Source organism: Rattus rattus, chromosome 14 (assembly GCF_011064425.1).
Source record: "Rattus rattus isolate New Zealand chromosome 14, Rrattus_CSIRO_v1, whole genome shotgun sequence".
Classification (NCBI taxonomy): domain Eukaryota; kingdom Metazoa; phylum Chordata; class Mammalia; order Rodentia; family Muridae; genus Rattus; species Rattus rattus.
Genome location: NC_046167.1, coordinates 73,618,393 through 73,640,173, shown reverse-complemented (window position 1 = coordinate 73,640,173; position 21,781 = coordinate 73,618,393). Strand labels below are relative to the sequence as shown.

The following is a 21,781-nucleotide window of genomic DNA, read 5'->3' as shown; positions in this document are numbered from 1 at the left end:
GAACTTAGGGAGGAGGAAACTGGGGGAAATACAGACTCCTGTTGAAGGTATGAAAGTTGTGACTGAGTCAGAAAGGCCAGGAGATGCTAAGTTGGCAAAGCTGACAGGTAAACACATGATCTGAGAACAAAGGGCAGGTGGGTGTGGTACAACTAGCCAAACAGCACTTCCTGCTGGAAGTTTGTGAGCTGGGGAAATGGCAGGGCAAGGTAGCACCAACAGATTCCCAGCCCTTGGGCCCCAGCTCAGGGCAGCAGTAACAGATAATCAGCAGTTACGAGGAGTCATCGCTTAGATTGGACATTGCTCCAAACACCACGTCTCTCCAGTCTTGGGGAAGGGTTTTGGCCTGCCACTGAGCTAAGTTACCAGGCATGTGCTCTCTGTAAGCCAGAGTGCAGCCATTTGCAGGGAAGTAGGGGACGGGAGGGATTCTCTCCCTTCAGGTAGGAGGGCACAAGACCAGGAAAGAACTTCCTTGGAATCTGACACTCTTCTTAAAGGTGGTGTGTCTTGCTCGGAGCTTGCCAGAAATTCCCTATGTCCACGGCTGAGACTGAAATCTGAAAGCACCTGAGTGTTTGAGGAAATGAGGATGGGGGGGGGTGGGGTGGGAGCTTCTTGTAAAAGGATTATTGGTAGAAAAGAAAGGTAAGCTTGCCAATTGCCCTTGTCCACTTCTGGGACACTACATTCTCAGAGAACATCTCCCTCTAACCAGATGCTTCTCAAAGGATAAATCTTCAGACTACAACATAAGAAGACGGCAGCAGCTGCCCCAGCCAACAGCTCACCGCGGCCTTGATGTAGCACCCTTCCATTTACAGAAGAGATTTGCAGGCACACACACATGCACATACATGCATGCATGTTCCAACCAGGAGATATATGTTCTATATAACCACACTCTGGGCCACAAAAAACCAAATAACCAAAAAAACAAAACCCAACCCAAAAAACAAAAATACAAAAAAACCACTTGAAAACGGAACTGGAAACCCACGGCCTACAAGTACTTTGTGTTGATTCCTGGTCAAAGGTCCTTGAAATCTACCTGGGGACCCAAGCAGGTAAGTTAGGCTCATTGGGATCAGGCCTTATGTAATTCTGACACGTAAAAATGACTAGCCCTCTGCCCTTGCACATATCAGTACTCAGAAACCTGCCAGTGATGTGACTGAACACCAGGTTTTCCTAAAGGTTTTGCAGGGTTCTCAATGGGACATGGTTGGGCTAGGGATAAAGCCTTGAGAGCCCCTACACTTTCCAACTTGAACGGTGGAATTGAATTCCATGCTTGATTCCAGAGTGGACTTTTTATTTTAAGTTGACCATATGTAAAAGTTAGGGTAAAAGAGACTCAAGTCTGTCTGTCTCCTTGACTGGGGCTGAACAACTTTCTGTCCACGGTTCACATAACCACAAGTCCCCATGGGCTAATGTCACAAGAGTTCTGAGTGTTGAGATATAAGGAGAGAAGAACAGTGGAAATGTTGGGAATATGTGTGTTTTTCAAGAAGGAAAAAGAAACGAAGATTTCCCTCCCCAAATGGTACCCTGGGGACAGCTTGTCTGGTGGTGACATTCACTGCATTATTTCTGTTCTGACTCTGCACATTTGCGACTAGAAGGGGCCTGGTTAAGAGCTTGGATGGCATTCTGTTCTGGTTTGGGGTCTTGCCCTCTTCCAAGGGACCAGCAGTTTTGTGCCAAAGTTTGTGTGCCCCAGACGACCAGCAAGCCTGGGCTAGTGTTTGTCCAGCCACTATTGGCCAAAGTCCTGCCCCCGGTGAGGCTTTTCCCAGGCCCCAGGGACTCTGTTCTGTGGTTGTCAACTTCTTTTCTTCATTGGGGAGGGAAGCTGAGATCTTCCCAAGAGACCTGAAGGACTGCCCACTCTTGGCAGTGAGTCCTCTAGATAGCTGCTTCACCTGTTTGACCAGGCCTGGTGCTGGGCTGGGAGGTCCGGGGGTCTGCTCAGATCCCACAGGAGTTCTTCCTGAGGCTTGAATTGCTGATTCATATAAAAAAGCCTTGGCAGAAGGCGGAGAAAGGAATCTGGCATGGGTGAGCGACTTAACAGCTTGCCAAGGGTGTTCTGAAGGAGCTGCAGACTTCCCAGGCTGCTGGAGGGGATCTGACACGCCGCCTTTCTCCACAGCTCGGGGCACATGCCCCAGAACTCTGCTAGCCGGCCTCGAGCTTGACTCTAGCACTGGTGTCTTCTCATCAGCCTGCGCTGTGACTTCCTGAGGAGAAGCAGCCCGCTCCTTCTGGCGAGGCGTTAGGTCTATGAGATCCATCACCACAGCAGCTCTGTGCTTCGCCTGGGTGTTCTGGTCCACAGGCCTCAGTGCTTTCTCTTTAGCTACTAGAGACTGGACCACAGCGGACAGCACTTTCTCAGGAGGTGGAAGTCTCTGGGTCAAGGAGGCGTGGGACTTGTCTGGGGGCCTGTCAGAAATCTGGGGTTTGGGGCTGTTGGTGTTTAGCAGCCTGTCTGGTGATGAAAGTCTCAGGCCAGTGGGGGCTGGAGGTTTCTCCACTGCTTGGGACTTTGGGCTGGCAGCACCTATGGATTTATCCAGCCTTGGTTCAGTCATTCTCAGAGGTCTTTCCAATGGCAGGGAGCTGACTGAAGGAGAGGAGCTTGGCCTGGTCACTGGAGAGGCTCTGTCAGGTGGCTGAGGTCTTGGTCCTTCTTTAGCAGGGGGCCTGTCCTGTGGTCTCTGGCTGGATACCAAGGACTGGGATTTGGTCCCTGACCCAGCAAGGTCTCTGATCCTATCTAAAAGGTGGGAACTAGAGTCAGTTCTCTCAGGAGGCCTCTCAGGGAGCAGTGGCCTCTGACAAGTCCCTGTTACGGCTTTTTTGGAGAGTGACAGCATCTGGGTGGCATCAGTAGGTGGTTGATCAGATTTCTTGGGCCCCTGAGTAGCCATCTCTGATGACTGCTCTGTCTGCTGAGTGCCAGGGCTTGGAGGCAGCGTCGCTGTGGGAGGCACATACTCACGGATCTCCCCTGGTTCCAGAGGGTTGGGCCCACAGGGATCATGCTCAGTACAAGACAGGCGCCCATCGAGCTTGGAAATGAAAAGCATCCCTTCTCGATGCTGCTTGCAAAAGGAGCTGGGGCACATCTCACAGAAGGAGGCTGCTTCCTTCCCACACACGTCACACTGGTGCCAAGGACACTCCCACTTCCCTGAAAACAAGAGTGAAGAAAAGCTTAGGGGAAATAGATGCATGTGAGACGAGCCATGGTGCTGAGACTGGTGCACAGCGGTGGCCACACAGCCTCCTTCACACTGCCACTTCTCCAGAGTCGGTGCCACTCACCTGCCGTTACTCCTTCCCCAGAATTTCAGCTTCCTCTTCTGCACAAAACAATATATAAAATAACAGCAAAGAATCAAGGTTGAGTAACTAAGTATCGACTAAACACAAGCAAGAGACTTCTAGCAAGAAGGGCTGTACAGTAGAACACCAACCAAATAAACCCCAAGGTTCCTCTTAAGATGAAACAGTTATCAGTACTTCCACATTTGCTTGCAAATCCTGTCTGTCCTAGGAAAGCTTTTCAAATTTAGTCGGTTTTTGAGCTATCTGAGGCTGGGTCTCACTACGTAGCCCAGGGTTGCCTGCAGCTCCAGTTCTAAGTGTGTTAGCATACCCGGCTCTAGACAGCTTGTAAATATTTAACTCAGAGAGGAACACGTCAGCCTTTTAACATTCTTGCTTATTTGGTTTTAAATAGAAATAGAATAAATATATACAGATGCAAAAATAATAAGGGGAAGCCGACTCACCTTTGCTGAATATTAGTCTTGAAACCAGCACAGAACTTTATCTGCATTGTCCGTGTAGAACGAGAGGAGAAACCTAAAACTAACCTAACCTTGCATCTAGAACCCACAAATAACAGCACGTAATGTCCTCATCACCAAATGGACAGGCCAGACTTCACCGACTGAACCCAACAAGAACCATACCACTCACACCTATGCCAGGAGAGAGCTCTAAGGAAATCTATATTGCTCCTTCCTGGTTCTGCCATTTCAATGTAATGGCCTTGCCCGCATTATTCTTGGCTTTCTGTTATATCACGAAACCGGATTATACAAACTGAAAGAAAACCAACTCATAAACATACTCCCCTGTCTTGTACTCTAAAGTTCTCCTCTTTCTGGACATGTTAGAAGCAGGCATTAGGATAATGTATAATACCCTCCCTCTAACACAGCCACGCACATCTGTTGTTGGTCTTTCACAACAGCTGGCATGTCCAAATAGCTAAAATCCTAACATACAAGCCACCGCCCAAAGGACACCAACTTCTCCCAACACAATTTCTGGGAACCTCGTCTACCTGGGCAGCTTTGTCCTGTGTGATACTGACACAGCTACTTCATACGCAAAGAAAAAGTCTTCACTGAAGTAGGAGACTTTTGCAGGGTTGAGAGAAACTGTGGTTTTATAAGACTGTCAACCCATCTTTCATTGACTTGAACAGCTCAAGTCTCTAAGATGCCTCACGCTGTCTCTCAATTTGGCTCTTTGAACTATCCTCAAGAAGTCATTTCACTTCACTTGAACTTCCCCATGAACAGACATGCATAAGAACAGAAAACAAATCTTGATGGGTTGCTGGAAAAGTAAAATATAATCTAGGACTTTAGGCCTTTGTTTTCATGTAGTGCCAAAGAGTATGGACCAGCCCTCTCAACTGTGGGGCATGTGCTTATAAATAGCATCCGCTTTCTGAGTAAAGCAAGTGGCAGATTCTGAAAATTCTGACAGAGAAGGAGTGCTTGGAATGGACTTTGGCACCAACCTGCTGGTCGTTTGGTCAGATTGAGACAGTCTGCATGGTAAACTTTCGGGCAGCCTGGCTTCTTGCAGGAGACGAGCTGACCACCATCTCCACAGCTGAAACATTCATCCTCTCTTTCCTTGGTGACTTCACCCTGGCTTCTGCGCTTCCCATGTGGCTTCCTCTTGAATTTCCTGGACTTTTCTTCTGTGACAATGGGTTGATTCTGGAGGTCAGATATTGATCAGTCAACACCCTGAGCTCAGGTATGTAACCTTAACTAGATAAACCATCCTATAAACTTTAGCCTCTCCTCTAGAGTAAGACAAGCCTCAAGATACTGATCCAAAGGAGGAAAGGCAGGACGACACAGTGACCTATCAGATGCCCAATTCATGTCAGCATTTTTTGGGTTGCGGAGATGACTCAGCAGTTATGAACACTTGCTGTTCTGTCCGAGAACCCAGCTGTGATTTGCAGCACCCACACAGCAGCTTGCAACTGTCTGTAACTCTAAGTCCAGGAGATCAGGTACCCTCTACTAGTTTCTGTTGTGCCAGACATGCAAGTGTTGCACAGACACGCATGAAATCAAAACACACATATATTCATAGTAGAATAAAAAATTAAAAAAATATACATACTATATTAACTTTCTTGAATTGTTCAAACTGTCAAGCTTTGGCCTTTGGGAATGCTTTTCAATTTGGCTCCATCCTTGTGACACTGCCCCATCACTGTTTATTTTAGTGTTTCTTTGATCAAGAAAAAAAAATTACCTTTGTTTTTGAGACAGGGTCTCTTTTATGTAGCCCTGGCTACCCAAGTATTTGCTATGTTGACCAGGTTGGCCTTGAATTCAAAGAGATCCACCTGCCTCTCACTCACAAAAGTGCTAGGATTAAAGGTATGCATGACCATGCCCAACTTCTTCTTCTTCTTTTTTTAAATCCCATCTACTTGTTGTGTGCATATGTCTTATATGGGCACAGATGTACCACGGTGTGTGTTGCATGTGAAGGTCAGGGGATAACTTGAAGGACTCTGTCCTCTACTTTCATCTTTAGGTCTTTGGAGACAAAATGCAGGTCCATTAGGCTTGGGAGCAAGAGCCTTCCTTACTGAGCCATACTGCTGGCTTTTATTATTTTGCTATTTTTGAGACAAGGTCTTATATACAATCCAGACTGGTCTTGAAATTGCAATTCATCCTGCCTCAACCTCTCCAGTGCTAGGATTACACGACTATAGTACCACATCCATTTACTTAACACTTTTGTATTATATTCTTTAAATTTGAATGAAACAACAGAAAAACATTTCTTTCATTAATACAAAGACTAGTATTCAAGGCCACCCACCATGTAATCTTTGTTTGGTGTTTACATAACTAAAGATTTCTGTGTGTATGCGTATGGGTTATTAGTTTATTCAACAAACTCTCACTAAACATATAATTAGGGAAATAGAAGCTTATTTCACACTTTTTGTTTTCAACAAGACATCTTTAGGTCAAATTAGATCACTGTCTACAACTTCCCATAAGGCCTTTGTCTAACCAGCAAAAACGTTCATTAAAAACCCCTACTACTCTGATGGAACACAATAGATTTTCCTCAAAACAATTAGATCCTTATCTGTTTGTATGCATTTTTCACTTTTTAATATTTAACTTTATAGACATAGTGGGAACACCCAATGGAGTCACTCTGTAGACTTCTGTGCACCAACATTAAGTTTCAGAACCACTATTAGAGTGCCAGACCATGGAATGTACACTTAAACAATCACTAAAAATTGATGGTTAAGCTAAGCATGGTAGTTCACTCTTTTAATTCCAGAACCAAGGAAGCAAGGCAGACAGATCTCTGTAAGAAAGAGGCCAGCTAGCGTGGTCTACAGGACATCCTGGCTACACAGTGAGCACTGTGTCTCAAAAGAAAAGAAGAAAGAAAGCAAAGTAGAATAAAATCACTTATTAGTAAGGAAAACTTGAAACAGTATTTAAGAAAAGCAGGATAAGATAAGCCAGGCATGGTGGGATAGTTCTTTAATTTGGGAGGCAGAGGCAGGTGGATATTTGAAAGTTTGAGGACAGGCTAGTGTACAGATTGAATACCAGGACAGCGAGAGCTACACAATGAGACCATGTCTCAAATGAATGAATAAATGAATGAATGAATGAATGAACGAACGAACGAACGAATGAAGAAAAGGAAACCATAGGAGTATGAGAAAGAACTCAGCAGGTAAAGGCCCTTGTCTTCCTGCCTGATGTTCACTTAACTGCATGCAAACACATAAATCTGAGGGGAGTGAGAAACATCAGTCCCCAGGCGCCGGCGGCAGCAGCAGCAGCGGTGGTAATGGCACATGCACCCCCAGCACCTGGGACTCAGATGCAGGTAGATCTCTGTAGGTTCAAGGTCAGCCTTGTCTACAAAGTGAGTTTTAGGAGAGCCAAGAGTACACAGAGAAACTTTCCAAAACAAAACAAAACAAAACAAAACAAACCTCCCAAAACCGAACAAACAAAGAAACAAAACAAAGAGAACCCAGGCAGGTAAGGGAGTGGATACCTGTAACTCCAGCAGGTAAGGGGGTAGGAACAGGAGGACAGACTCAAGTTTAAGAAAAGAAAAAAGGACAAACTCATACCTGCGGGATCTAACTAGCTTACCAGAAGGTATAATTCAGTGAGCTGAGACCAGGAAGAAGGAACCTACTTCATAGGCTTTTTTATTTTACAGCCCGACCCTCCCACCCGCACTGGTGGTGGTGGTGATGGGCGCTAGAAGAGTACTACTGAGGCAAACTGCACGAAACACGGCAGCAACACCAACTAGATCATGAGAACTTAGGAAACTGTCAGCCACATTGCCAACAGCCAATTCCTGTATTGCAAAGACATAGCTTCTTACAATGAAGACTCATCCCTAATACCATACCTACCAATGGTACAGGGAAGACATAGCACTGCTCCTAATATAAAAGTTTAGAAAGTGGTACCTTTGGCCTCACACCCAAGAAGCCACTGCAGTTCGGGGCTCCACATTTACAGACAGTCTTTCCATTCCCAAGACATTCTAGGTTATAATTGAAGGTAAGTTCAGTTCCTGCACAAGAGACCACAAAAATATTTACATATATGGTTATATTATTTCTTAATTATAAGTGACATTAGCTTCTAATAGAATAATAATTTTACTTGATTTTTTGCTTTTGTTTGAAACAGGATCTCCATGTAGTCCTGGCTAACCTGAAACTCACTCTGTAGACAAGGCTGACCTTGAACTCAGAGATCTTCCTGCTTCTGCCTCTAGAGTACACTGGGATTAAAGCTATAAACTATCATACCCGGTTAAGAACAGTTTTAAGAGAACAAAATCTTAAGTCTATGTTATTAATTAGCTAACTTAACAAAAATTGAAGCAGCTAAATATTTAAAATAACCCTTACCTTTAAAGTATTACTCTGATTTTTCATGTTTTTTAATTACTTAAATTCTAAATACACTAAAAAATAAATGCGTAACTCGATGGTAATAGAATCCCAGCACTCAGCAGAATGAGGCCTTATCTTAAGACAACAAAACAAAACATGTCTGAAGAGGAGATGCCTCACTGGTTAAAGTACGCACGTGCCATTAAGCCCAAAGCCCTGAATCTAAATCCTAAGAATCTAAGGAAAGCTGAGTGGAGACTAAGGGTTCCTGGAAGCACATGGGCCATCAAACTTACTGTCAGCAACAGAAATCCAAGAAATCCAATCAGAGAACAAGGCACAGGCACCAGCTGGTGTCTTTGGATCTCCACTTGCTCACTTCCTGTGGTGTGTGTGACCACCCCCTCTATCAGCAGGCTACACATGCAAATTTGAAAAACACCTGCCAGTGTGTGTGCTAGGGAATTCACCTTATTTGGAAGCATTCAAGGAAAGAAACATTTCACTGCACAGTAATACCATCAAGAGAGTAAGATTACAGACTGGTGATACACGCCAATTACGACATAATGTGACTAGGTGATCTGAATTTGAAGTGACTCCATGCATTCATAGAGGCATGCCTCAAACCAACAGTGCAGCTGAGGAACTCCTAGTCTTTATGTGTCTGAGGCCAAATATTCCATTTTATAGTGGAGAAATATTATAAATTGAGTGAAAGAATACAACACAATGCCCACAGCAGTAAGTTCAATTTAAAGATCTCTGTAGGAGACTGGGGTGCTTTCCCAATACATGAGAAACCCTGGTTTATCCCTAGCAAAGCCTCTCCAAAACTAAGAGACCGACACTCTATTTATTATTTAAAAATGTAAAACATTGTGTGTTCACATCTTCAATCCTAGCACTGCAAGACAAACATCGCAGACCTCTGAGTTCATGGGTAGCTGGTCTAAATAATAAGATTCAGGGCAGCCATCACTACACAGCGAGATCTTGTCTTAAAACACCAACCACCAACCACCAACCACCAGTATAATAGAGGGCTGGAGAGAGTGTGGTTAAGAGTATTTATTGTTCTTTCAGAGCACCTGAGTTCAGTTCCCATCACCAACATTTAGCATATCACATACCTCTAACTAGCAGTTCTAACTCTGGTGTCCCCTTCTGCACTCCATAGGCAACATGCACACTTACAAACACATACACACATGCATAAATTAAAAAAGCAACAACAACACAAGTTCCAGGAGCTACTCTGCAATCATGGCCCTAGCAAAATTCATTTTGAAAAGTCATGTACTCTCTGTACATTTAAAAACTACCACATAAATGACCATAGAGTGATAGTTCAAACATTAGGCCCAATTAAATACCAACTTTCACATACCTTGTTTCTCAGCTGTCATACAATAAGAAGGTGACAGATAGAACATTGTCACACTACAACTCACTCATATCACGTTTTCTCACAAGTGAACGTCTCACACTTGCTCGGTTAAATCAATTGACTCCTAGGTTCTTACAGAAAATAACCATGATAGAGTTGAGTAGTGTCAAAACCACCAGTTCTTAGTGGTTTTTTTTTTTGGTTCTTTTTTTCGGAGCTGGGGACCGAACCCAGGGCCTTGCGCTTCCTAGGTAAGCGCTCTACCACTGAGCTAAATCCCCAGCCCCAGTTCTTAGTGGTTTTATAAAATAACCTTGGAGGCTGGTGAAGAGTTCAGTGGTAAGATGCTTGTCTAGTATATACAAAGGCCTCAGGTTCATCTCCAGTCTCATTACTTGAGTTTATGACTCCCTTAAGACATCGAGGTAGAATGCTGGAGATAGCAGGTAAGAGCACTGGCTGTGCTTCCACAGGTCTATGAGTTCAATTCCCAGCAACCACATGGCAGCTTACAACTGTGTATAACTTCAGTTCTAGGGAATCTGACAACAATGCATATAAAATAAAAATAAATAAATAATTTAAGGATAAAACGCAGAATTGGGGAAAAAGCCTACTCAAGGAAAAAAGGTAGGTGATGTGTAACAGAAGATTCTTTGGTTTATACGATGAGATTATGGCAAATGTAGAAGGCAGGTGAAAGAGACTAGAGAAACTACAATTTTCTAAGGTAGGCCAATTTTGGGGTACTTAATATTAAAGCTAATCTTAGCACTCAGGAAGCAGAAGCTATGAATTCAAGGCCAGCCTGATCTACATATCAAATTCGACTCCGTCTGAGATTAAAATAAAAGCAAGGTTGCCAGGCATCAGGGCTGAATACATTTAATCCCACCACACAGGAGGAAGAAGCAAGCAGATCTCTTTGAGTCTGAGGCCAGCCTGGTCTACAAACTTAGTCTAGGATAGCCAGGGCTATTAAATACAGTAAAGAGGGGGGAAAAAGATAGAGACCTGGACAATTTTTATCCTTAAAGCCATTATGCTAATTAAGTAAAAAGAAACTAGTCACAAAAGGACTAACTACTCTGATTTTATCTGTATGAAGTTCCTTCAAAGCCAGGCGCAGTGGCTCATGCTCTAATTCCAGCAGAAGCAGGTGGAGTTTACAGCTAGTCTGGTTTATAAAATGAGAAAAAAATCCCAATAGGGCGCTTCCATAGGACTGGGGTTCAATTCCCGGCACCCCCAGAAAGCTCACAACTGTCTGTAACTCCAGTTCCCAGAGATTTGACCCCTTCACAGACATGTACGCAGGCGAAACACCAATGCACACAGAATAAAACCATGTCCAAGTACCATGTGCAAAGTCTCCATCTCTCTCTGTTTCCTTTTTTTTCAAGACAGGATTTCTCTGTATAGCTTTGGCAGTCCTGGAACTCACACTGTAGACCAGGCTGACCTTGAACTCACCGAGATCTGCCGGCCTCTGCCTCCTGAGTGGTGAGATTAAAGGTGTGCACCAATACACCAACAGCACCTGGAAAGTTTGTGTCTGTATGTCCCTGGGAACTGGAGACCTTCTTTCCGAGAGAATGAAAGAGGATTTTTTTGATGGTAAAGGAAGAACTTGAAGTCCAGGTCTCAGCTGCAGTATCCTTAAATGATTCTTTTTTTTTTTTTAAAGGTTTATTTATTTATTATATACACTGTAGCTATCTTCAGACACACCAGAAGAGGGCATCAGATCTCATTACAGATGGTTGTGATCCACCATGTGGTTGCTGGAATTTGAACTCGGGACCTTCGGAAGAGCAGTTGGTGCTCTAACCACTGAGCCATCTCTCCAGCCCCTTATATGATTCTTACCTGCTTTAATGTCACTCAAAGCAAAAAGACCAACTCGGGTATCTCCATTCACAGACCACTTCTGTGTCTCACAGTTAGGCTGGCAGCAGTGATTCATGAACCGAGCATAGTTTCCTTTAGGACCAGCATCAATAATTCGATCCTACAATTTCCAAGAAAAGCTACTTGTCAGATTTCCTGAGACCTCTGCTATATCAAAAATTACACTCTCACAAGATGAAGAAGACGCTTTTAAAACCCAATGTTCTCAGTGCAGGGGTTCTATGTATGTCACCCACGGAGCAGTAAGTATCAGCACCAACTCTCCTTGGAAGGCCGTGTGTTGGATACATTCAACTCTGTAGGGCTAACGCTATGCTGGGCTGCGCTGCGTGGTGACGAGCAGACCTCTAAGGCAACTGAAGGTTATGAACCACAGCTAGAGAGAAGCAAAGCTTATTCCACTTTCTAAGTGACAAGTTTTCAGATCAGGGACACATTGAAAATCATCTAATCAAGTTTGAATGCTTATACTGATCCCTACCACTATCATCAGAATGCCTGGCACTAAGGACTCATAATCTCAAAAGTACAACTTAGGAAATATCTACAAGGTAACTGCCAGGGGAGAGGTGTTAGTCTAGGCACAGTGGGGCACAATGTAATGTCAGCTTCTGCGAATGCTAAGGAAGGACAAGGGCAACGTCCAGGCAGCAGAGGTAACTTAGTAAGGTTCGGATTCAACTTCAACTGTAATACTCTAACCTACGGTAGCTGACATGTGACAAGAAAGCATGGAGTAACAAACAAAGTGAGACGACATAACTAACTACAGTACAATGGGCTGAGGAAGTAGCTCAGCTGCACAGTGTCTGACTAGTGTGCACACATTACTAGGTTCAATTTCCATATAGGGAAGGGAGAACTTCAAAATTATTATATACATTTTTTACGGGAATCTAATATTCAAACATAAAGGAGAACATACATAAGAAATGGGGACATTAGAAAATTTCTTCTAAAATATAACTCCAATGATCACTAAAACATTAAGAAAACCAATAACACTGGAATAATGACTTGATTTCTTGAGCTTTTACAATTTACATCACAGTTCTCAAAAATCATGAACCCCACAGATATTTAATTCTAATAGTAGCAAACTCAGTTATGCAATAGCAGTGAAAATTATTTTATGGTTGGGGTCACCATAACATGAGCACTGTATTAATAAAGAAGGTTGAGAACCAGTACTATACATGAACCAATAACACATTAGCCCTCCAGTGTGTAAAATAAAGGATGAAGGGCTGTTACCTCTTGTGGCCCTGTCAGGTACTTTTATGGCATAACAATCCCAGCTTAGCTCAGATCACACAAACAGAGCACTCAAAGCAGCTCTATTGCCTTTTTGTTATGGGAAAAGAGCAGGTCCAACTTTCTCCAGAATCAAAAATTAAGGAAATTCTCACGTATGTAGACAAACAGTAAACTTATGTCTGGGACACATACACAGTCAAACAAAAAAGGACGTTGCATTACTTACTTTGTCTAGCGTGAGCATATAGAAATTAGTGATATCGTGTTCTTGTGCGTAACGGATCCGAGCTCTGCACTCTTCTTCATCTATTAGCTCACCCACATATTCATTCACAAATTCACCCTAGAATATGAAATTTCTCATAATTTAATGGAAAAAGTATACTGGTGTTTACATGGACACCTCTTATTTTAAAAAGTAATATATATGGGTAGTTCTCCCAAAGCAGATTATGTACATTTTATTATTTTTTTTATATTTTTTTAAAGATTTATTCATTTATTATATCTAAGTACACTGTAGCTGTCTTCAGACACACCAGAAGAGGGCGTCGGATCTCTTTACAGATGGTTGTGAGCCACCATGTGGTTGCTGGGAATTGAACTCAGGACCTCTGGAAGAGTAGTCGGTGCTCTTAACCGCTGAGCTCTCTTTCCAGCCCACATTTTATTATTTATGCTGCCTTAATCACTTCAAGTGAATCACCTCGTCACTGCCACCATCAGAAAGCCCCAGGAGATAAGCACAAGCTGCACCAGAACTGAGGCCGAGGAATACCAACAAAGACATAAGTCAGTGTTATCTCCTGTCTGAGGCATGGAAGCCAGCTTCTCCATGGTTTCCTCTTTCTTGGCTCCCCTGCTTACTTCCTGTCCACATTGTACACACTCTCCACCAGGGTAGGACAACTACACTGGCTTTCACAAATACCTGCAAAACTTTAATCCTAATCTCGGCTGCAAACAAAATAAGGATTTGGTAAATAACTAAACAAACCGGGCTACAGCCGTTGTGTTTCCTAGAAACCTCAACAAAATCCTTTACAAATTATGAAAAGGTTTACTTTACTAAAGCGTCAAATAAGACTTGTTTTTCATCCGGCATGTATATTATTTGTTAAAAGCTTGAGGAACCTGGTAATTCCCCTTGGACAAGCCCATACCCATATTCCCGGGTGTGTCTCCTTCCTTCCTAAACGACTTCCTCAAAGTTCGGGGCTTACTAAGGAGGGAGGTGGCAGACGCCCTCCGCGCTTCACGCTGCAGACGCCTGCACTTTTACTGGGAAAGCTGACCGCTCCGTGTTACACTTAATAAACCCAAGCTGGTTTTTCTCCACTAAAATATTAACACTAAACCATCTCTTTCCCCTCATCTTCACTACTGGCTAAAGAATTTCCACGAAACAGTAAATACTGGGTTGGGGATTTAGCTCAGTGGTAGAGCGCTTGCCTAGCAAGCGCAAGTCCCTGGGTTCGGTCCCCAGCTCCAAAAAAAAAAGAAAAGAAAAGAAAAAAAAAAAAAAAACCAAAATACTTCACTTAGCACCCCCATGACTTGTCCTTTATTCTTTATTCTATGTAGTGAGTGTGGTCAGTGGAAGGACTTTTGATGACAAGATCATCCATTCTCAACCCTCTACATGGTGGCACTCACTATAATCCCTTACCATGTCTCCTGTGTTATATTTCTCATATTGTCTCAAGATGAACCAGTTTTATCATGCAGTTAAAGTAAAATCTCATAAGATTTTGTTTACCTTTTTAATATCTGTTTTTGTCCGGAGACCCCAGCCCCTTTGTAATGTGCGGAAAATTTCAACATCTGGATACTGGCGCTTGCTGAAGCACTGATTCTGACAGCGTCCTCCAGCAGGACACACTGTGGGGTGGCACTCGTAGAGCAGCATCCGGTTGATGCACTCTGAGTCTATCCCACAGGGGTTCTCATCAGTAGCTTTACAGTTGCAACGGGGAATTTCTGACAAGTCTGCAGTGAAGATCTGTACTCTGCCAATAGGCCGGTTCACCTGAAGATAAGTCAACATAAAACAACTGAGGACCTTTAAGAAACAAATATCACTTCCCTTAAGTTATATGACACACTTTACATGACTTGAAGAAAGCAAGACTAAGGTAGTTCATGCAATAATAATGCCACTGTTGATCCATGAATTGTAAATTTCAAGCTAGGTGTGCTGGTATATGCCTTTAATCCCAGCTGTTGGAAAAACTAAGACAATCATAAGTTAAAGGCAAACTCAGACAACTGAGACCCCGATTTCCAAATTTAAAAGAGTGGGAAACTGTAATTTAGTTGTAGAATTCTTGACTACGAACTCTAACACTAGGGAACAAGTCAATTCCTAAGTTGCTAGGCCAAAAGAATTTTAAGCCAGGGTCTGACACGAGATGATGCTGTATAAGCTAATGGGGGTGGGTGGGAAATCCACGATTTACAGTGGTATGGACTTGTAGGTAAGGAGCTTACTGCGAGGTCTGAGAACAACAGGACGGACAAATGTGTTGGCAATGCCAATAAAGTACTTCCTCTGTGCTCTGAATTCTGAGAGCAACTCTGCTTACAGTTTTAGTTTTTTACCACGAGCAGAGAAGCAGCTGAACAGTGCTCACTAAAACAGTCTCCAGGATGCACCTCTCACCTTTATATGTTTATAAGGAGGTGGCTTCTTGTCATTCTTCCGGTCTTCCTGCAGCTGTCTTAGTTCTTTTTGAGCTTTTAACTCTTCAAATCTTGCTGCAGCTTCCTGAAGAGCTGAGAAAACAAAGTAAAATCAGTTAAACAAATATAAAATACAGACTACCACCATCAGAGAAAAATAAAACCCATTTGCTTCCAGAAGTGCGCATTCCTCGGTACCACAGGGAATGTGCAAACTACATACACTCCTGATGACTCCTTTCCTCCTCTATGCCCATCTACTCTCTAATACTCACTCTGTAAATATCACTATGGCTCTAACAAGCAGCAGATCTTTATATCTGAATGCACCTCATGCTATCAAAAGCCTTACAAGATTGCAGTGTCTAGAAAAAAAAAAAAAAAACCCAAAGACTAATTTTTCTCAACTTAAACATTCGTTCTTTATCCAGAGTAAATTGAAAATTCTAATTTTCCCCTTTTCTTTATGCTGTTCTTCTTTAAAGAAATTCATGGGCCAGAGAGATGGCTCAGTGATTAAGGGCACTGACTGCTCTTCCGGAGGTCCTGAGTTCAGTTCCGAGCAAGCACTTGGTGGCTCACAACCATCTGTAATGGGATCTTGCGCTCTCTTCTGGTGTGCATGAAGACAGCTATAGTGTACTCATACATAATAAATGTTTCTCTCCTCTCACCCATAATAAACCTCTCATGATTATCACATGCGTCTTGCCTTGCTTTCCTATTCCGTAGAACTGCACAAACCATCTAGTTCATTCATCTTTCCAGATAGAAGCTCTCAACTTATAAGCTACACTGAGCTCTTGTCTCAAAAACAAGAAAGATATTGAAATTTCAGTCTAACTGCCAGAGCCAAAAACCTTCCTACATCATTCACTGAGTAACACAGAGACCTTCTGCAAATAACATACCTTATATGGCCTATTAATTCACCATCTACAAAATCTATTTATAAGGTTGCCATAAAAACTTACAACAGGAAACAAAACCATCACAGGCATGGACAACAATAAGTGATAACTATCATGGTTCATTCTTTAAAGCATCACTTGGCAAAAACACCTATGACTTCAAAACGTCAAACCCTAGATTGGCTCTGCAGGCTATGAATGTCTGTCACAAGAGCCACAGAATGTGACAGTTTGATGGTTGATTCCTCCCACTAAAGACGTACTCTTAGAAAGCTTATGAGGGCAAATACAATACCAAAACTTTAACAGGCTCAGACGCAGGGCCTTTCCTACACTTTCTCTCCTCTTCTAGCTTCAATGACAGCCAGTTTTGCACAGGCAAAGATGGTGGTGTTGCAGTCACTGACTACCTAGGACAACAAGACTCTACATTCAAGCTCCTATGATTACCATCAATCTTCCAGGTTTCCCCACAGAAACCATACATCAAATAGGACCTAAGAACATGGGTTAAACAGAACGTTTGCTAATCTAATGTTCTGTTCTAAACTAATGAGTAGTACTCTGGAATCACCTCACTAGTAGGCATCAGTTCTTTAAGATTATTGCCTCCTCACGTTGTAAACAAATTTGTAAGCTTCAATATCCATTTAACAAGAAATATATTGCCTTTGAAATGACAACTATAGGAACAGCAAGTACCTCACAGATTTACTTTATTCAGTAAGTTATTCAAAGATCCACTCCCCATTATATCTTAGAGAAAGGCTCAAGTTGTGTTACCTGCCTGCTAAATTGTAAAGTTAATATACCAGGGGACATGACTCAGCCTCAGCAGACCCTACCGTCTTCAATGCTAGACCAGTTTACATTTCCCTGCAATTCTAATTGCTTTTACATCTTTTGTTTTTTAAAAATCTATACAAACCTTAAAAAAAAAAAAAAAAAGAAAGAAAAAGAAAACCTGAATTCTTGCAGAGGAAACTGAAGTGAGTTACACAGCTCAACTACTTGATGAGACAAGACACTGAGTCATGGTTCTGTTAGAGTTAACATTGAGATGGTGGATCACGGAGTAACTTCTGCACAAAAGCAACAGTGCTAGCAAATATGAGGCTGCCAGGTCAGAACACGGATGACAAGCATTACAAGAATTCTACTTTACTTAACTTTTTTTTCTTTGAGACAGGTCTCTTCTCTAGAGACTTGATAGCTAGCTACACCATGCTGGCCTTGAACTCCTCCAGAGTGCTGGGATTAAAGCTGACCTTAATTAATTTTAGAAGGCAGGGTCTTGCTACACAACAGCAGAAGCTGACCTCAACCTGGTGATCCCCCGTGCTTCATCCTCATAACGACTGGAATTACAAGTATGGATCAGCACAGATACATAAACTGGGAATCAATCCATGACCTTACAGATGCCACTCAAGCCCTGTGCCATTAAACTACATCTTATGCCTGGCTGCTTCTTCCTTTGAGACAGAGTCTCACTGTATAGCAAAAATCACTGTGGACCTTACTATGTAATTCAGGGTAGCCTTGACCCTCCAATTCTTTTGCCGTAGCCTTGAATGCTGAAATTATAAGTAGGCACCGCTATACTTTAGAAATCCTGGGCCATTATATGAATTTGAACACAGAGCAGACACTCAGCAGTAGAAGTCTCAGCTTGCCTGAGGAGCAGTAAGGGTAAAGTTACCTTTTTTATATGTTCCATCAACTCCTTTCCCCATCTTATCCTTGCTGCTCACGTCCCCTTCCATGTAAGGGAAGACCCGAGCCTGATGAGTCCACAGATAGTCATTGGACCCAAAGAAGAGAACAGGGAATTCTCCCACGTCATGCCTCATTTTGTCAATGTTAGAGGGAACAGCTCGAGGATGGCAGATCTCAGCGGGCCACCACCTGGAAGAGGTACAAATAAGAGAAGAGGCCTCTATAGGGCTGCAAAGGCACTAGGAAAATAACCTACTTAACGTGGGGTGGGGGGAAGGTATGTATGTATGTATGTATGTATGTATGCATGTGTACGGTGTGCATATGTATGTACAGGCCCAAAGTGAACACAGTTTTTCTGAGTCACTGTCCACCCCATTTACTGAGTCGGGTTCTGGAGTTAGCAGACCAGTGTTTTCCAGTCTAGCGTGCCAATTTGCCCTGTGGACCCTCGTCTCTGCTTCACGAACTCCAGGAGCACAGGTGGGCTATGCGCCGCTCCTCACATTATGAGGGTGCTAAGTTCAGAGCATCAGTCCTCATACTTGTCCAGCTAGAACTTTGTTCATTCAGCCATTATCCTCAGTTTCCAACCCATGGTCAATTTTACAAACCAACAATATAAAGGAGAATGTTCCAGAAACCTGAAATAACAGGTCCATCCACTCACAAATATATAAATAATGTCTTACAATTAGTTATTTTACTTGAAGGAAATAATTATGGTACACAAATATTTATAATGTCCACTGAAGAATTTTCTGCGACGATGAGATGAAGATCGGATAGTGGTGACTAGGGATGGCGCTGTGCTAAGAGCATGTGCTGCTGCTCTGCAGGGCCTTGTTCCATTCCTAGCACCACATCAGGTAGCTCACAACCATGTCTATTCTGCTCCACAGGATCCCTTGTTTCCGGTCTCAAAAGGGACTTGTACTCACATGTACATATCCACACACACAAGTAAATTTATGAAAATTAACTAAACAAGAGAAATTAAAGAAAACAAGAAAGCTCAACATCACGGCATCAATGGTAGCACACTAGACAATTTGGTATTGAAAGAAAAACCTTCCGGCTAGGGTTGGTGGCACATATTTTTAAACCCAGGAGGCAGAGGCAAGTGCATCTGTCAGTTTCAGACCTGCCTGGTTTACACAGCAGATTTGAGGAAAGCGAGTTTACATAATTAAGGCCCCTACTCAAAAGCAAGAACAAAAACTAAAACAGAACTCCCAGTAATTATCTAACCAAGCTAATTAATGTTTCTATCTTCTAACATCTGTCATTTATGTGTCAATAACTTCAAACTTGTCCCTAGATGACTGTTTTTGCTCGTTTTAGTACAGGGTTGTGCTATACAGGCAGAACTGGCCATGAACTTGTGACCCTCTTGCCTCAGGCTCCCAATGCTGGGAATACAGGGTGCACCACCACACACAGCTTCTCTTCTAGAAACTTATAAAATACGTAACCACAGTGTGCCCTTGCTAACTACTGAACTTACTCATGTTAGCTAGGTAAATGCCTGGGAAAGGGGCAAGCAGACTTCTGCTAAGACTGAGGCCAGCCATAACTACATAATAAAATCTTGTTTAAAATCAAATAAAGAAAACTACATTTAAGTTGTATATTTTATGCATTCCGAGTTATCGCAACTTCAAAGACAAAAGGAACAACTGGTTTTAAACTATGGACAATTATTTGGTAGAGAGGCTCAGGGCTGCAAATAAATACTTTGAAATGTTAACAATGTATCTTGTTTATGACATCATGGACTTATTTTACTTCAGTAAAGAATTTGCTATATCACACCTACCATTCTTAGAACTAAAAATCATCTAAATTTTTTGTTCTAGAAAAACGATCAATCGGGGTGGGTATTACTGTGCTGAAATGTGCAGAGCAGTTTATAAGTTAATTATCTACCAGAACCCAGGAACTGGAAGAGGACGACGAGAGAAAAGAGTCACGCTGTGCTGTGCTTACTCACCTGTAGCGGCCAACTTTTACCCAGACAATCTCCCTGTAGTGTGGCTTTTTGCCTGCCTTACAGTCATTGCAGTACCAGTTTCCTTCAGGGATATCTATATTTAGGCATTCACGATGAAAAGCAGCAGGACAAGAATCACAGCACAGAAGGCTGCCTCCTACAGGAATAAAAAAGATGGCATTTAGAACCAACAGGTTACATATAAAGTCCCAGCAGTAATGGCTTTGCTCTACCCCCAGTCAATTATTTGAAACCCTAGTAAAGGCATGCACAAAGACTTTTCTATAACAACAGACCTTTTCTAAGACAATGAGGTCAAAACGCACTCGTATGACTATAAACATTTGCCCTCCCTTCTAAGACTGTTTATGGTAAATAGAGATCAGAGGATAAAGAAAAGCATCATTAAGTTTTGTGTCTGTATATCTTGTGCTTTACATGCATGTGGAGGTCAGAGGTTGGTGCTGGATGTACTCCTTGATCCTTCTCTACCTCATTTTTTTGTGACAGGGTCTCTCATTGAACCTGGAGCTCCTCAATTCTGCTGGGCTGGCTTGCTAACCAATGAACTCGAGGTATCTATCTGCCTGTCTCTGACCTGACAGTGTTATGCTATAGGAATGTGCCTTGCTTTTTACATGAACAGGAGAATCGGAACTCAGGTTATCTTGCTTGTATGGCTGCAACTTTAAAATACAAGTTTCAGTTGGTGACAGAAGGGGGCTTTAAGTTCCTACACCGTATTACTTCAGGAATTCACTTTCCTTTTTGAGATCTAATTTCCTTACCAGCAACATTTTATAATGAACAGTAACACTCTTGAGAACTAAGTCATCAAAACACCCAGGAGTACCTGGTGCATGAAGTTACAGCACCCCCCCTCAAAAAAACACAAACAAACAAACAAACAAACAAAAACCAAAAAAAAAAAAAAAAAAAAAAAAAAAAAAAAAAAAAAAAAAAAACCACAACAACAACAACCAAAAAACCCCCCTAACTTTTCAGAACTCGGCAGTTTCAGCAATGGTTATCTTAACTGTTTTGCTTTGTTGCCAAATGGGAGGCACATCAGATGAAGCAATTAACAGGGTGTCTGGTACCCCTACTGAGTGATACTTGAGGTCTTCTGTTCATAACTTGCAGTAGTCTCCATTGCCATTCCAGTCCTATTAAACTGTTTAAGCATGGCTACACTACATCTTGGAGCACTGAGAATACTTTAGGTGACGTCAGATGCCTGGGCGAGCTAGGCGAGCACTGTTAACAATGAGCTATATCCTATCCCCAGCCCCATGTATTATAAACCACCAAGATACATGAAAGACAGAGAGCTGACTCAGTGGGTCATAACAGGACTTTTACATAAGCCTGAGTACTAAAGTTAGGATCTCCTGTACTCAAAATAAAGGACACTCTGTAGCCCTAGCACTGGCTAGCTGAGACAAGCAGACCCCAGCATCCAATAGTCCAACGGTCTAGCCAAAACAGGTTGACCGAGAGACATTATTTCAGGGTCAGAGAAATGAAGGAAATCTGATGACCTAAGCTTGATACCCAGGACCCAAATGGTAGAAGGAGAAAATTAACTCCTCTAAGTTGTGCATATAGTCACTGCCATAACATAAATTATAAAGCATTGGATAATTAATCCCTTTGAAACC

At 42.6% G+C, this 21,781-nt stretch overlaps 1 protein-coding gene across 1 annotated transcript in view; it reads right to left on the bottom strand.

Annotated features, from left to right (window-relative positions):
- Positions 1 to 1,301: 1,301 nt before the first annotated feature.
- Positions 1,302 to 21,781, bottom strand: part of Nsd1 (nuclear receptor binding SET domain protein 1) — a 106,047-nt gene continuing 85,567 nt past the window's right edge. The window contains 10 exon segments of the mRNA XM_032884593.1: positions 1,302 to 1,724; positions 1,727 to 3,205; positions 4,835 to 5,039; positions 7,823 to 7,929; positions 11,517 to 11,658; positions 13,042 to 13,158; positions 14,575 to 14,844; positions 15,478 to 15,590; positions 18,111 to 18,316; positions 20,121 to 20,277. Of these exon segments, the coding sequence (XP_032740484.1) occupies positions 1,594 to 1,724; positions 1,727 to 3,205; positions 4,835 to 5,039; positions 7,823 to 7,929; positions 11,517 to 11,658; positions 13,042 to 13,158; positions 14,575 to 14,844; positions 15,478 to 15,590; positions 18,111 to 18,316; positions 20,121 to 20,277 (2,927 nt within the window). The 3' untranslated portion in view covers positions 1,302 to 1,593.